General features: G+C 36.9%; 2 protein-coding genes across 7 annotated transcripts in view; one reads left to right on the forward strand and one right to left on the reverse strand.

Moving 5' to 3' along the window:
* The window catches only part of MED12L (mediator complex subunit 12L), a 333,810-nt gene that overhangs the window by 50,218 nt on the left and 265,950 nt on the right, over positions 1-17,642 (reverse strand). The window contains exons 22-32 of the mRNA XM_053903719.1: positions 15,520-15,747; positions 14,728-14,869; positions 12,997-13,117; positions 12,543-12,644; positions 11,731-11,844; positions 8,084-8,283; positions 4,604-4,792; positions 3,706-3,780; positions 3,402-3,592; positions 2,453-2,614; positions 28-139 (exon numbers count right to left, since the gene is read on the reverse strand). Of these exons, the coding sequence (XP_053759694.1) occupies positions 28-139; positions 2,453-2,614; positions 3,402-3,592; positions 3,706-3,780; positions 4,604-4,792; positions 8,084-8,283; positions 11,731-11,844; positions 12,543-12,644; positions 12,997-13,117; positions 14,728-14,869; positions 15,520-15,747 (1,636 nt within the window). The remainder of the gene's footprint in view (positions 1-27; positions 140-2,452; positions 2,615-3,401; positions 3,593-3,705; positions 3,781-4,603; positions 4,793-8,083; positions 8,284-11,730; positions 11,845-12,542; positions 12,645-12,996; positions 13,118-14,727; positions 14,870-15,519; positions 15,748-17,642) is intronic.
* The window catches only part of P2RY12 (purinergic receptor P2Y12), a 45,995-nt gene that overhangs the window by 4,240 nt on the left and 24,113 nt on the right, over positions 1-17,642 (forward strand). For 2 of the 6 annotated variants that reach the window (XM_053903715.1, XM_019439786.2), the window contains exon 2: positions 9,171-9,263. The exons of 1 other annotated variant lie outside the window; for it this stretch is intronic. The gene's annotated coding sequence lies outside the window, so the exon portion shown is untranslated. Of the gene's footprint in view, positions 1-642; positions 849-9,170; positions 9,264-17,642 lie in introns of all 6 variants that reach the window. 3 more of the 6 variants (XM_053903716.1, XM_053903717.1, XM_019439803.2) reach the window with 3 other exon arrangements.

Raw genomic sequence — 17,642 nt, forward strand, 5'->3', positions numbered from 1 at the left:
TGGCTTAATAATTCCAGTATACTTTACCTGATTAACCTGATTCTGAAGAGATGTTAGGAGGCCTTCCCGTTGTTCATCTTGTCCCTTAAGGCAGGTAAGGACCAGTGAGAGGAAAGGTTGTTGACTCAAAAGAGACATACTACAAAGGAAGTAGTAAGAACAGATCTAGTTAGAAAGAATGGATTACCTCCTGTGCAACATCTATCTCTTGCCCTTGAATTACTGGCTCTTATTTACTTTATTATAAGAAAAGGGAAGAGAGTAGGAAATAGCCAAACCCTACTCGAAAAGTTAAATCCTATCTCTACTAATAAGATCAAAAGCCACTGTGATGCATCTAAACAATTTAACATGCTCTAGCTCTGGAAGGCATTCCCAAACTAGCATAAATTCATACTGCAGGAGCATGTTGGGAGAGTGCAGGCAGAAGAGAGTTTGTATTTTACAATAGTTGGCTGAATTAAAAGGCAAATATCTGCATGAATATCACTTTACATACAGCATATGAGGAAAAATTAAAAATTTCTGTCAAACAAAACTGTTATCTCAGGGTCAAGGAAACAGGCCTCTGTGATTGCTGCGCTTGTTTTATTTTTCAGCACGTTTAATTTTTTTTTTTCTTAATGTTTGTGTATTTTTGAGAGAGAACGAGACAGACTGTGAGCAGGGGAGGAGCAGAAGTTGAAGGAGACACAGAGTCCAGAGCAGGCTCCAGGCTCCGAGCCGTCAGCACAGAGCCTGATGCGGGGCTCCGACTCACGAACTGTGAGATAATGATCCGGGCCGAAGTCAGACTCTTAACCAACTGAGGCACCGAGGCACCCTCAGCACATTTCTGACCAAACAGGGTGGGTATTGGGAGAACTCAGATCAGCATGTAGGCTGGAAGATACAAGAGCAGTGAGCTCCTTGGTAACCCACCATGTCCTTAAACCTTGTCTTGTTAACAGGTTTTAAGGCATTTGATTAAAAAAAAAGGTCTATTATAAATTGTCATTTTATTAATGTTTCTTTAATCATCAGAGAACTGACAAATCATATTGACAAACTAATTGCTATATTGCAAAAAAAAAAAATTCTTAAAGTGACCCAAATATTTCAATGTGCTTCATCCTCTGACAGCAGAGCTGTGAGAGACGGACTTGGGAAGAGACACCTTTAAACTCTGCAATACCATCTGTGGGAAGGGAGGCAATGTACATACATTCACCCTTGAGCAAAATTAACTCTCAGAATTAAAAGTGAGTCATCTGGTTAGTCAACTCACACTGACGGAGGTGACAGACATTAAAAACCAGATAACAAAATACATGCAAAGCTAGGTCTCTACCAAAGTGCACTTCATTTAAGAGCACACAGACTCAGAAGCCAGACCACCTAGGTTTTAACTCGAGTTTTACAATTCCTTAGCTGTGTGTCCTTGAGAAATGAACTTTGCAATGCCTCCCTTTCTTTATCGTAACAAGGGTATAATGAGAACACCTACCATGTATGATTGCTGTGAAAATTTTAAAGTTCACGTGTGTATGCGGTAAGTTTTATACAAAAGTTGGCATTTCATAAGATCTCAATAAGTGGTAGCTACTAAAATATTATTAAGAGATAAGAACCATACGTGTTCTTTACATATTTTTTAAATGGAAGAAATTATCATTATTTCCGTTTACTCCTGAGGTGCTAAATTTATATTTTTACATCAGAGGATGGCTTTGTTCTTTCTCAGTAACAGAGTCAGTTTGCAAATGTAACTATTTGAAACCTTTTATACAGCCTAAAATAAATTAGGAAAACATTAAACTTAAGTGGCTTATAAATTTTATATTTAGAACAAGAGCCCTAAATGTTAAAAATACTAGTAACTATTTTCAGGCCCAAGAGGACAGAATTGGAAATAATTCTATGTATTTTAAACAAATAATTAAAAGAATGAAAAGTAATTAAGTGTAGAATACAGGGACTAAATGGATATACAGATCTGATTCAAGAGGTCTGAAGCGAGGCTAAGAAGTATTTTCAATGGCTCAGAAGTGATGTGGGTCCAGAGGGAGCCCTGAGAACTAGCATACTAAATATAACCTAGAACTTTTTAGGAACGGAGCCTTGCCTAACAGAATATTGTCATTTCCGCTTAAAAATGAAATTTCAAGGGCGCCTGAGTGGCTCAGTCAGTTAAGCACACAACTCCTGGTTTCGGCTCAGGTCATGATCCCAGGGTCATGGGATTGAGCCCCATAGAAGATTCATTGTCATTCTCATTTTCATTCTCATTCTCTCTCTCTCCTTCCCCCTTCGTTTGCCCCTCCCCGCTATTTACATACTCCCTCTAAAAAATAACATTTAAAAAAAAAAGAAATGTCCGTGTACTCTGGGTACAGTGACTATATCTGCAAGATGCTATTTGTTCTCAATTATTCCTTAAGCCTCCACATTGAGACACACCTTGCAGCCGTACCTTTTCTGTTTTTGTCTGTCTCTTTCCTTTTTTGAAGAAGAGCCCAAGTGCTGTCCCTTCTCCAGTTCCTCTCCTGCAGCTTTCAATACTCTTCCTTGCACAGAGGTCGGCAGCCTGGCAATTAGGGGGGCCACCAGCCATACACCCCTGCGTTCAGAGGAACTAAAACCAGAAATAGGTATTATACACGAGGAGGCATCCTCTTCCTCCGCTCTCACTGTTATAACAGAAACCCCAGGGGAAAACTTCCATGTGTAACAAGCAATGATCACACTAAACCTTCCCTTTTATTTCTGTACTATCTTTCCTCTTACCAGAGCAGACAGGTGGATACACTTTTCCACTCTCACTGTGGAAAGAGATAAAACATCGGGTTCTGGGAGAATACTGTAACAGAAGTTATTAATCTATGCTGGTGTTCTTCTATGATTCTGGCTCTCTGATTAGTCATAGTCCTTCTGTACAACAGGCAACACACTTTTATGTCATGGATAAGATATGAAATGTGCTGATTATGTTTTAGCACATTAGTAAGAAATTTTTTTAAACTTTTAAAATTCATTAGTTATACTTTCTACCCAAATGATGAAATACAAATCAGTCTATCATGATTATTATTTGTGCAAAACTGGCAATTAATAAAGATGGCAGAAAGTGTTTCCTATATAATGCATTCTATGGAACAGAGTAGCCTTATGGAGACAATAAAGAAATTAATCCACACTGGGTGCCATATGTGGTTTCAAGATTCTGGACATGGTTAAAACTGAGACATCATTCATCCCAGAATACTGCCCTTTAATGTATTATAAAATAACGATAATTGACACAAGTAATTTCTTCACATTGCTGAAGCTTTATGAAAAATAATTGCATCATGCAAATAAAAATATACCATCACATGGGACAAAGTACTGGTAGCCCAATAAAACTGCAGAAAAACAAATACCTTAGAAATGTCTTAATTCCATTCTGCCTTGTGCTACCAGCATCAGTAGTTGCAATCCCATTTGGGTTGAAGAGGCCCATTCCAGAATTAGAAGAATTATTGTTCAAGTCGGCAGACTGCTGGAATACCTCTATTGTTGCCTTTGCAATATTGTCCAGTAAGTTGTTCATCTCAGCCACTGAACCAGAGCCCTGGAGAGACACAAAAGAAAACTAGCATGCATATATTTTACTTCCTCCTCAAACATCATGTTCTTGCTGTTCATAAAATTGTATACATACACATGCTTCCAATATCTACTCACAGGGTCCTTCAAGCACTGTTTGATCATTAACTGAAGTTCTAGCCAGGACTGCCTCAGCGTCCATTGCTCAAGATTCTGGGGAAAACAATAAGAATTAACACATTAGGAATACTGAACATATCTGAAAATATAATAATTCTTTGCAGTATTCCCTCTCTCAAGAAACAATAATCAGGGGAGCGTGGGTGGCTCAGCCAGTTAAGCGTCCGACTTCAGCTCAGGTCATGATCTCACAGTCCGTGGGTTTGAGCCCCACAATGGGCTCTGTGCTGACAACTTAGAACCTAGAGCCTGCTTCGGATTCTGTGACTCCCTCTCTCTCTGCCCCTTCTCCACTTACACGCACATGTGCTCACTTTCTCTCAAAACTAAATAAATATTTTTAAAAAAGGAAATAATCATACATAATAAAGGGATTTGTCAGGATCAAATGGCTTCCGCGTCCATTACATATTTTCATTGTAGACACAAAGAAATAAGAAACAACATTAAAATAATGTGCAACACTCAGCCAGTCACTAGAAATAAAACAAGCATTTTTCTCTCAAAATCTATTTCTCTAAGCAAACCCATTACAAAATGATTTCAATATTTTTTGAATTATATATTTAAGACTATTCCTCCAGAAAGCTTATGTCTCATGTAAATACAGTAGACTAAAAAGATCAATATTTATAATGATTGTATACCATTTGCATTATCAACATTCACCTAGCAATGGGGTGTGACAACTATAAAGAAAAGAAAACTGGGAGAATAAACATCAGAATTAACTGAGGTCAAGAATTAGTTAGCAATGAGAAAGGAAAAAAAAAACGGTTCAACTACTCTTGTTAAAATCACAGAAAATGTGTTACGCGATAGACACATAATCTTTAGACTCTAATCACTAACTCACCTGAAGAATGCGCTTAATGTGCTGTCTCTGCAGATTGTCGCCCTCCGTACATTCTTTAATACCATGAGGATAACAAATAAGCTGCAATAATTTCTGTGCTTGCATATTTGAAAGCACAGGGTCCAATATAAGCTCTTTGTCTGTGCACAATCTTTCAGGTTCTTTTAGGCAATGTTCTCCTACCCATTCCTAAAAAAAAAAAAAAAAATCGGCAGTTAGGTTGATAGGCAGAGATTTCCCTTGTGTGAATGTAACATGCACTAAAACATGATACACAAATAAAGCAGACAGAAATCTAATTTTAAAAAATTACATGAAAAAAGTAGAGGGAAATTTTTTTTTTTTTTTTTTTACTTTCTGGTATTGTGACTTCTTAAAAATACAAAGCAGGGCATTGCTTTAAAAAGTCTGAAGAGGGGTGCCTGGGTGGCTCAGGTGGTAAAGTATCTGACTTCGGCTCAGGTCATGATTTCACGGTTCATGGATTCGAGCCCTGCATGGGCTCTGTGCTGACAGCTCAGAGCCTGGAGCCTATTTCAGATTCTGTGTCTCCCTCTCTCTCTGCCCCTCTACTGTTCACACTCTGTCTCTCTCTGTCTCTCAAAAATAAATAAATGTAAAAAAAAAAAATTTTTTTTAAAGTCTGAAGAACAGATATGCAAATAAGGAAAGAAAAGAAAGCTAAAGAGAGTAATGAAAATTGGTGCGCATTCTCAACTGGAAAATAGAGCCTTACTCTAGGTATTGTTTTGTAATCATTTTCTATAACTTGGTATATAATGGTAATGATTCTATATTAAAACATGTCTTCATTTTTATGTAATGCATACTATATCCCACTGCATAGAATATAGTACAACACTTAGAAAACAGACATTTTTTATACTATTGTAAACATGTGTGCACATCTGCTTTCTACACAATCATTTTCTCAGGATAATTTCATAAAAGTACAATTGTTGGGTCAAGGAGTATACCAAAATTTAAGACGGTAAATGCATATGGCCAATTGCCCTCCATAGAGTTTCAACCAGTTTGAACACTTATCACTTTCTCTTTATCATTGTTTTAAAAGCAAACTCTTATACTAGACGGGTAAGAAATCATCAACAGAGTCCAATTTGAACCCAGGTCTGTTTCAGAGGAAGGCTGTTTCTTAACTATACCAGTAATTCAATACTGAGTGTCTATTAAACTCACCTATGGAGCTTGCTAAAATTCCATTGCCCAGGCTCCAACAAATAAATATCTGATGGTGGTACCCATTAAACAAACATTAAAACTGTCTGACCCTTGGTGATTCTGGTGGACACTCATAGTGGAACCAATCAACAACTGCTTCTCATTATCTATAAAACTATGTAGCAAACTTTTAACATAGTTGCAATATGCCCTAATAAAAACATGACCCTGTTAACATCTCCACTAAAATGGAAAATAGTATATATGGTATACTATACTTCTTACAAGAAAAGATAAATTAAAGGAAAAAAAAAAAAAGGAAGATAAATCAGAAAATAAGAACACTGATCACCCGGGGCAGGAAAAAACCCAGGATAGAAGAGACAACGGACGAAGGACATATCACGAAGTACACCTTTTTATACAGTTGACTTGTAGATGCATGTTCTTCTAAAGATGGAGTTGAGGTGGGGAGAAAAAAATGGGAATCTAAACTGAATGCAAACAGAAACAAATGAAGTTGGTTCTATTTCAAATGAGTAACATATCCATATTGAAGGAGAAAGTTCAAAAAACTTTTTAACACAATACTATAAACTTTGAGGGAAAAAAGAACTACCAACAAATCTTCAACTCCTTTTACGTTTTTCCTAGTGGTATAGGTGTAGCAATTCTGAAACCATTCCAGGTGTAGTGTAGAATTAAGCAAATGAGTAAATGGTTGATGTTACTGGAAAATACGAAATTAATATGGAATGGGGGAATGCAAAGAACTAAGTGGAGTTACTAATTCTAGACATATCAATATGAACTCAAGAATACACACACACACACATTTATGTATACGGATATATTTCCTCCTAACTCCGCCTGCTAAAATGGTCCAGAGGCAACGAACATACGTTGCCCATAGTAATGAGCACCACAGTGTCCATATCTTGGCTTCTAAATACCATACTTGATTAACTAGAATGACAGTTCCTTGGAGGAATGATTAATTCCAGGTATGGGACAGGGAAAGTACAATAGGGGTCAGGAACTAAGAAAATATTTGGTGGAGGGCAAGGGGGAGATGGAGACATGTCAAAATAACTTAAAAGCCAGGATGAAAAGGTTCCACTGGAAAAAGCTGGGACAATATGAACATGAAAATAGCTAAGGACAGTGTATTATAATACATATGGATAATAAATAAGAATAACGAGGGTATGCTTTCCTTAGAATAGAATGCAAACTGTTAACTGTAGAGGAGCTGTGGGAAGAAAAAAATCCACCATTTTGCAGCATGTAAAGACTGGTAAAGACTGGTTTAGGGAAGAATCAAAATGAATGATAGATGTGTGGTGGAGTTTGATGAGGGGCAAAATATTTGTATTGTCTCACAGTGTCTCCCCAAAGACTGTTTACTGATTGCAAGGGGGGGAAAAAAAAACCACATGGCAGAGAAATCTCGAAACCATACAATGGAGACACTGTGATCAAACTGATTGCTGCCAGCGATGTGCAAATGGACATTGTGTGACTTCAAGTGTGATTACCTGAGAACACAACTTTACTTCTGTATCATTTTCGCCAAGAATGCATCATCTAAAGCTAATGTATGGGAAATTTCAGACAAATCCAACATTATTGGGACAAATGACGAAACTGAATGTGACCTACAGGTGAGAAAAAAATTACTGTTCCAAAGCTAAATGTCCTGATGTTTAAAAAATTTTTTAAATATTTATTTATTTTTGAGAGAGAGAGACAGCCATGAGTATGGGAAGGACACAGAGACAGGGAGACACAGAAGTCAAAGTGGGCTCCAGGCTCCGTGCTGTCAGCACAGAGCCCGACATGAGACTCAAACTCACGAACCGTGAGATCATAACCTGAGCCGAAGGCGGATGCTTAACTGACTGAGCCATCCAGGTACCCCTAAATTACCTGACTTTTGATGACTGCATTTGGTTCTATTACAAATAAACATTGAAATATTAAAGACTCAAGGTTAATAATATATGCCATCTACTCTCAAAAGCTTCAGCAAAATCTTAGAAAGTATATGCATCCACATTCACAAATAGAATCATAAAGCAAATGTGGAAAAATGTAAAAAATTGGTGAATCTGTATACAAGGTATACACCAGAGTTCTTTACTATTATTGCAACTCTACAACAAATCTGAATTTATTGCCAAACAAAGTTAGCAGGAAGAAAACGACCACCGATGTGCAAGCTTCCTACAACAGTGAGCATCTCCACAAAAACAATTATATATTCATAGATCAAGTCAAATTAAAACTGAAAAATACCTGTTGACAGATAGTCCTCAGTACATATCTAGCATATTCTCTTAAATTGGCAGTTTCTATGGAAATGCTTTTCCCACAGGATTTTGAATTTTGTGAAGCAGTCCAGATATCATCAGCATTCCCATCACGTCGTAAACCTCTCATGGTGAAGTCATCATTCTTTAAAGAGCTGACATTGTTATTGCCAATTTTGGCATCTCCTAAATAATAGAACCACAAAAGCAAAATCATGGAAGTTCCAAATATTGCCAAATACTTGAGAAGTTAATGAAGCAAGACTTCGGGGATTTAAAATATGTGACTGGCATCTTTATGGCATAGCCCAACGTTCAGCAAGAAAGAGAATCGATCAGGAGAATAAATGCAAGGACCCAGAGAAGTTTCAATACGCACGAGAAAAAAAAGGGAAATTCAAGACTTACTCCTTATTTTGTTTACAGAATTAAGTATGCAATCACCAAATAAAAAGGCCATTATGAATCATATTTAATAATCACAGAACATTGATTTCACCAATATTTCAAGCATGAATGTATTCAATATTCAAATTCATTTCACTTATAGACAAGGAAAAAATGGGTTACTCACCCTTCTAGATGTCCCTTTTCCATTTCTTCTCTTACAATGATTTATTTTCTATCCATAGGTCAAGAGAAAAGTTTTGCCTTAGCCCACCTTACTATCAACTTCTTGACAAGAGAGATTTATTTCCCTGGGAATGGAAAAGGGCAATGCATACTAAGGAAGCCCTAAAACATAGGGCATTCATTGAATAACCCAAGTCTCTCACTTTCCTCTCTGTAAATATCCAAATTAGAAAACCTCACCAGATCAACCTCTAATTTACTGAGTCAAATGGAACTAAGGAAAGGTTTCCTTCATAGCAAAGTTCCTGGGGGACAAAATGGAGCAGAATGTGTGAAAGGCTAGAATTAAGAAATCTTCTCTAGCCATGAAAGACAAATCACTATTCTATTTTAAAAGTGAGAGAATAATATAATATAATAATATAATAATATATAATATAATATAGTAAAGACTGCCAAATGACAACAGAGCCTCTAAACTTTCACCTGTTTACCCACAGGGATCATAAGCTTTGAACAAGAAAATTTCCTGGAACCAACAAATGAATTCAGAGGAGTCCCTTACTGCCCACTGTGAGTAAAACAAAGCCCAGGTCAGTGCAAAAAGCTTTTTACAACCCACAGGTCAACCAAGAAAAAGTTTTGACTCTGCTGAAAAATTTGCAAAATCAGAATGGATTAGTAAGTATTTATTTATAAAATGGTAAGAGGAGGGGAGGAATAAGCAATAATTTGCAAGTCATCAATATCTGATTATATGTTATCATACATTCCTTATTAAAATACACAAGAGTTTATTTAATTCAACAGAAGTCCTTGGGAGGAATAAGTAATAATTTTCAAGTCATCAATATCTGATTATATATAATCATACATTCCTTATTAAAATTCACAAGAGTTTATTTAATTCAACAGAGGTCCCTGGGAGCTGAAAGATGTGTACCAAAATTTAGCATGCTTTCTCCAACATTTGGTGAAATAAAACAACTATTTCTATACCTTAAGTTAAAACTACTACATAAATTAGAAACCACTTTCTATATAACAGTTTTATCACCCAAACTCAAAATAGATCCTGATGGACAGGACTTGCAAGAACACTGGTAAGAATAGGGTGAGGTAGATAAATTAAAACTTACATAAAAACAAAATCAAAGAAACAAACACCTCTGCCTAGGAAATCCTCATTCAGATTCTCATTTAGTTTAGATGTTAGGATGACAGAGAAGGTATAGGAGGCTGTTCTAGAACGTTCCGTAACTGTACAGATAACAGAATAAATAGAAAAGAGTGCTCAGTGACTACTTGGTCCAAGGCTCTGCTGACATCCAAATGACCTGATCCTGGCTTCTCAGACCTGAATCATCCTCTGTCTATCAAGAACGGAGGTCGATTAAAAAGGTCAAGGAGAGCCAAACAAAGAAGAACTGATTATTATGCATGGATATTAAAATACAATTATGTGACTCTTTATAGATGTTGGCAAATTTTAGTGGAACTAGACCACTCCTCCAAACAAAGGAGCAGGTGCCTAGATTGCGCTCATCTTGGTTTCTGCCATTCAATGTCTATCCATTCTGCATTCACACTACCTATGTTAGTTTGTTGAAAAGCTACGATTTCAAAACCTACTATCTAGTTTCTCTGATGGGTGTTAGAGATAACACGGGGTGGGGGAGGGGGGGAGCAAGTCCCTGACTTCATGGTCCCTACATTTTTATTAAGTAGATTGACCAGCCATTTTTTTTTTCAAATATCATCAGAGAAGAGAAATTTTACTTACTGAAATGAGCATTTAATGCTGGATATACAATAGTACAAGCTCCTAAACTCAGAACAGAGGTTATGTCCCTCCATGTGGCTCTACTTTTCCCTTTTACTGCAAAATTCATGGGCATTTCCAAGGGCATCCTTTGAAATTTATGTGTGTGTGTGTGTGTGTGTGTGTGTGTGTGTGTGTGTGTGTGTGTGTATACACACACACACACATAAAATGAATGTATACATATGCACATTTTCTTCAGACTTGAACTGTACATTAAACTATGGCAAAAATTAGAAACCATACGTAAATATTACTATGTATGAATATACAATATATGTAATTCTTTAAGGTGAACTTTTATTAATTTTTTAGTGAAAATCCTGTTAATCCTTCATCATCACCCAATAACATTCAAACAGGAGTATAAAGCATTCAAATATGTTCTTTAAGACTCCTCTAAAACAATTCCTATTTACCCCACAGTCTCTGTCCTAATAAAAGAGAGCTCCTTCAGAACATAAGAGGTAACTTTTGTTTAGTCAAGGCCAAAAGAGGGTTGTCAACATTTAATTATGCAGTGGGGACTCAAAATTACCTACTTATTTAAATCCTCCACAATTTATAAAATAAAAATGTGTTGAAGTATTGCCCTAGAAATGAACAGAAACTGTATGCTACTACTTCAGGAATATATATGTCATTCAGAGTATAAAGGATGCCTTGGACATTATAGATTAAATGTTAAAAAATTCTGGTATCTAATACTGTTTTATCAATAATACCAATATCATTGCAATTATTACCTGATTCATGAAAAACCTAAGGTAGAAGTTTATGAACTTGTTCAGGATCACAATGAAAGAAAAATGCTAAGATTAAAACCCAGGTTTTCTTGTGTTTTACTCCTGGTACATAATACAAAATTTAAACCTTTGGTTAGATCATCATTTCATCTTGATCCATTACAAAACGTCATTTATGTCAACAAATAAAGATAAAACCACCCGATGGGTCTGAGAATCTATATTACATCAGAATGAAATATCTTCCAGTTAAAATAACATCCAACAACAACAACAAAAAAGTGTTACATTTAAATACCCCCAGAATTGTAGGTAAGGAGTAGACATCTCAGAGTCCAGCTGATCTTGGACTTGGAGGAAGCCAACTACTTTTGCCAGGAGAGCAAAACAGAATGATGTTTCTAATAATCTGAATTAGAGTTGAACATGAATACAAATTATTTTTCCTTTGTTTCTGGTGATTAACCCAGTTTAGTGCCAGGATAGTCTTACCAAGCATCATAATTGCTTTTAAGACAGCAAACACGGCTCCCACTTCAATGCTATTGTGAGCGGCGGCTAAGAGGTGTCTATCACAAGATGATCTTATTCCAGGGAAAGGTTTGCCTATGAGAACAACAACAACAAACCTTTAATTGTCTCATCACCATCATTAACAATCTTTTGTAACCATTTACAATCAGCAGAGCCTGTCATTGTTAGACTATAGGTACTTAATTGTCCTTAGCTAGCTATAATGGATGCTTCATGGATTCACTACAAAACATTGTCACTATTCCTTTCTTAACCTTTGCTTTTTAATTATGAAAACAACGTCATTGCTCCTTGGAGAGATGTATCAAAAAAAATTATTAGAACTTTCATCTATTTATACTGATTGTCGCACACACACACCCCTGTATAAAAATGATCTTCAGAAACACACTTCACTAACACCCCTAGAATTCTTACCTTATTCCTCTTACCTTAGTAAAAGAATAAATGAGTCACCATTGCCCTAAGCTGCTATGATGTGGTTTACAGGTTTGAGGATCATGTTGACCACCAGCGTGGCTTGGCCTCAGAGCAAAAGTATTTTTATTGTTTATTAACTCGATTTTAGTTTCTCAATACATCCTGATATTGCATAAATCAAGGGTGCTGACAGCCCTCTCGATGGCAGTGGTACATTCCTTCATCACCCCCCAAAAGCAAGGTCACCAAACTCAGGGAGGAAATGGCAGAATGGACAGCCCACGTGGACATTTTAGAATCTGTACCTCCAAATGAACATGCAGTTGGGGATTTTATAGCTGGCGGCTCACCGGTTGCTTGAGGTAACAAGCAGGCCTGGGGAGCTCGGAAGAGATGAAGCAGGAGTCGGCATGTCATTCTCGCCCCCGGCTCAGCATCTGCATCTCCACAAGCTAGGAAAGATTTTCAAAGCAAGTTTTCCAATTGATTGACTGACATGTCTTCAGGTTTTCTCTGAAGCTAACTTTTCTGGAATAACTTAAATATAAATGCTCCTTACAGTAAGAAGGAAGGCACTGGCTATGCTTTCCAGAGGAGGCAGACTGCTTCCTTAAAAATGACCGTTTCTATAGGGATCCATAGGACTTTGTACAGAACAACACTTACAATCCTACTAACTTTACATCAACTCCACACCACTGCCCAAGGCATGTAGCCTTAAAAAGTACGTTCACGGTGTTGTTGTAATAGCTGGAAACCATCCCAAGACAACAAATAACAAGAGCCCTTCCGGATGTGTCGTACCTGCTGCTAGGAGAGAGGGAAGTGCGACGTGCTGCACGACGTCCTCCAGGGAGAAACACTGTCGTGCTATCAGAATAGCAATGAAAGTAGCTAATGAATCATGGAATGAAAGGTCACTCACCTTCAAGAAAAACATTGACATGTTTTAATACCCAACGCCCTTTCAAGTAATATCTAAGATTAATATCTAAGAAAATGTAGGCAATACCAGTAAGATCACAAATCCCAAAATGAACCAACAGAGGGAAATGATTACACATCAGGATTATCATCCTCTAAGGGCTATTTTTACGTTATAAGACAAAGGATGAGGTTTACCTACATCACAATGCTACAAAAAGATATTGAGTTTCACCTTGAGTACACATAACTGAACAAAACAAAAACAAAATCACGAAATTCTAATAAGATGTAGTATAAGGAAAACTTTTTAGCAGAACACGGCATTAACATTTAAGGGTAAGATTGTGAGAGAGCAGGAAAAAAAACACAGAGATTCCCCTAATTGAAAAATAAGCCTCACTGATGTTTTAAGAGTTCTTTTCAGGGATAACTATTAGGGATTCTATAATATAATTAAATTAGTCTTAAAAAGCAACGCTGAAAATTTCCAAAGGACTCCTAAATTTGAGAGAGAATGAAAAAAGAGAAGGAAAATAAATTCATTCAGAATGAATCCTCTACCTATAGAGACCTCATAAGACTTTGGCACAAAACAGTAAGAAATAAGCAGCAGCCCTCACGTTAAGTTGTACTATATGCCAATAATCATGTGTAGTGATGTACAAAAGATGACCTCACTTAATAGCATATCACCATGAGGCTCATACTTTTATTAATCCCAATGTTGCAGATGAGGGAACAAAGCAAAGGTAAGGTAAAGTATAACAGAAAACAACCAAGAGGTTAAAGAATTATGTTAACAATAAAAATTAGGATATCTTTGTCTGGAAAAGCAGGCCACAGATATGAGTTACATATATCCATGTGTGGTGTGTGTGTGTGTGTGTGTGTGTGTGTACCTTGGGTATCTACAGAAAGGAGTAGAATAATCCATCTCATCTTGAGATACCAGAACTAGGAATTAAGCCTCTAACTGGAAGGTGGGGTTTAAAACGCAAAGATACACCAACATGTAACACAGATCACTCCAAGATGGTGATAGGAAAAACAGAGAATCATGACAGATTTTTAAGAAATTTACACATCACAGGTACAACAGGATATGTGAAAGAAAGCAGTGATACATACTGAGTATCTTTTCACTAACTTTCAGGCACAATCACTAGGAAAGATATGCCAATGGTTCTGGGCCTGGGCATTCTTAGGCAACCTAGTGAAACCTATGTTCTTAGAATGCACCTTGATCTTTAAAAAACAAAGTGGTTCCTTTCAAAATGCAAACTCCTGTAGGTAAATTATGTCTTGTACCATGAGGAACTCAAGGCACTTGATAAATAATATGAACCAATAGCTCTGAAGAGACTGTATGTAAGAAATTTCAGCGAACAAACAAGGAAACTCTTGGCATCTCTGCTGTTGATTAAGCTATTGTATTTATTTACTTTTTTCATTTATTTAATCCTTGGCAACCACATTCTTGTTTACTGCCTTTGGGCAAAGAAAGAAAAAAACACATTTCAGATAAGGGTTGGTTCAGTCAATCAAAAATAATTACTAACTAAATATTTAATTGCACAGATGAGTTTTTAAATGAAAAAGAAAACTTACATCTACAGTGCAAAGTACATCATTAAACCCCCACACATGATTTGAAGAACAACAAAGAGCCTTCAGAACTCCCAGCCATTCTGAACTAAGAACAGTGCAGCAAGCTGTCAGCTCAGAGGAGAAATTGGCTATGTCGTTAATCCTAGAAGGAGGAAAAAGAACAGAGTAGAACAGGATAGCAGCACGCAAATGTGATATACTTAACGAACCCATATCTCACTACCATCAAACAAGTCATTCATTTCTAAGATTCAAAGATTTAATAAATACCCACTTGTTAAATAACCTAGCAGAACCTGAAAGCAAAGATACAAGTAACAGGCTTCAGATATTGTTTAATATTTGATGCTGTTGAGCCACAAACAATAATCAGTACAGATGCCAATTAACATATTTTTGACCTGGGAACAAATCTGACTTCAGAATTTCCACCGTTAAGGGCAACGTAAAATTAAAGACTATGTAATTTAGGTAGGTGAAAATACAGTGTTTTTAAATATAGGGATTTTTTAGTTTATGTTTTTATTATGTTTTTGTAAATGGATAGACAAGTTATAGTTTATATCTAAAGCATCTCATGCCAGAGCAATCAGCCAGCATACTCTGTTAGGCTAAGGAAATCACAGTACAGAGCAGAGATGAAATCAGGAATAAATGGGGGTTGGGGGGGGGGGAGGGGAGCAAACAACATCCAAATGTCAGCCCAGGCAATTACTAAAGACATTAATTTAAAAGTAGCACCAACGCAAGGACTAGACGGTTAACTGTGAATTCCAGGGTAACCCAGCTCACCTTCCAGCATCCTGATGGCCCATACATACATTCATGAGCGTGTTACAGACGAAGCTGTAGCGATTGGCTGCATTGTCACTAAGGATCTTGCCCAGCATTGAGTAATTGATGCTACGAGCTGAAGGATTCTCAATAAAATCCATCATGAAGTCCGGATCCCATCTCAAGTTAGAATTTGCAGGCATCACATTATTATATATGGTTTGCTTAACTTTTGAACAGGCACTACTGAGGTTACAAGGAAAAGAGTTAAAAAATAAAACAAGAGTAACTAGAAAGCGATTTCACTTAAGGACAGATTCAATGGCAGCAAATGTAAGGTATTCCTGGAGAAGAGTCACATTAGTCGTTTGTGATTCCACCTTCTTAACTGACTGGGAAATACCGGTCTAACAGACAGGACTAAAGCCACCCCCTAAGTGGCAGTAATTACAGGGTTCTATACTCTCTTTCTTGGCAGACAACTTATATAAAAACGTGTCAAATGTGACTGAACCCTGTAAGCTTGCCATCTGGAGTATGACCTGTTCAAAATGATGAACAATGAACTGTCACCAGTGCTTTTAAACATCTCCCTTTTTACTGTCTTAACTCTTGCCATGCTTCACACTCAACTTTTCATTCATTCTCACTCAGCAATAGTTCTTAATTTGTTTTACTTTCTCACTAGAAATGAAACAAAAAGAAACTGTGCTTTGTTGGTTCCCTCAACCTCCCAATACCTTGAGTGTCATTTTAATGAAACAGACCTCAGCAAAGAGTAAAGTGTTCTCTCTTTTCCAACTTAATTCTACCAATCTATTCATGTCTGTCTTTAGAACCCAGAAGAATTCTGCTTTTCTTTCTCAATTTTTATAAGATTCAGCCCCCATTTTTCTTTCAGTGTAGAGACTTCTCTCAAGTTGACCCTCTGCTACCTCCAGCTGAGAGTGCATAATTTTTCTGGATTCTGTGGCTCATGAAGAAGTGTCCTTACTCTTTGTTTCTAGACTTCCTATATCATGTATTACACTCTGTCCAAATGCACTTCAATGTTTTAATAAAAAGGTAGCTGTCATCTTAGTCCCTCTCAAATTCTTACCACCCTCTGTTGCAGGCATCTAGGGAAATAAGGAACCAACTCAAACATTTTCTTCTGAAATTGCCTGCACCCGAAAAACCTGACAGAGTAATAAAGTAACACACACGTTGAAGCCAAAATGACTTATGCTCACATCTAGGTTTCATCATTTATTAACTTATGATGAGGAATAATCATTTATTGTCAGAACAATCATTTCTACTTCCTGAGGTGGTGGGCAGATTAAAGATCTTGATGGCAAGGACCCAGCACAGTACTTGGCACACTAAGTACCAGCACAATCAGGGCAAGATATCATCAGTGCTCTTTTTCTCCCAAATAATCCTCTTACACAACTTTATTATAAATGCTCCTACAGATATAATTATTAAAACTGTTTTTATTAGCATACTAAGAGAAATCTCACCAAGTATCTAGCTTTTGTTTCACCATTCTTCTTAATCCCAAGGTACAAATAATGCCTGACGTCAGGGATTCCTGAGGGCTGCACCTGTCCTCCATTTCTTTAATTGAGGAAACGTTAACCAGGGCCACATCTTATGATGTAACACTGTACTGATCCTCAGCTTACTGTTGGTCTCCTAAATCTCCACACACTCACTGCACAGGACTTGAATTCACTGAGTTAACATACTTGCACTACCCTGAGGGAACACTAGGGGTCAAACAGGCTACTGGGGGTCTTGGGAAGTTCACTAAATAAAACAGGGCTGTTGCGAGAACCAAATCATGTATGAGAAAGCCATCTGAAAACTGTAAACTGAAACTTAAAGCTCTCTGTAAGTAAGAATATGAGCACTGTTATTATTATATCATTTCTGTAGAAACATATTTCCTAAGACCCACTCAAATGTTTTACAAGAAATTATTTGGAAACCTAGCTCATTTCATGATGATATACTCTCCCATTTTTTCCCTATCAATACCATTAAAAATATCATGGTTTTTTTGGATTTATCTTCCATTCACCAGCTTTCTGTGGTGCCTACTAGGAGCCAAATAAATGTTCTTCAAGGTATCATAATATGGCAGTGAAGAAAAT

This window comes from Panthera pardus, unplaced genomic scaffold (genome assembly GCF_024362965.1).
Source record: "Panthera pardus isolate Hobbes unplaced genomic scaffold, ASM2436296v1 HiC_scaffold_16, whole genome shotgun sequence".
In the NCBI taxonomy this organism is placed as follows: domain Eukaryota; kingdom Metazoa; phylum Chordata; class Mammalia; order Carnivora; family Felidae; genus Panthera; species Panthera pardus.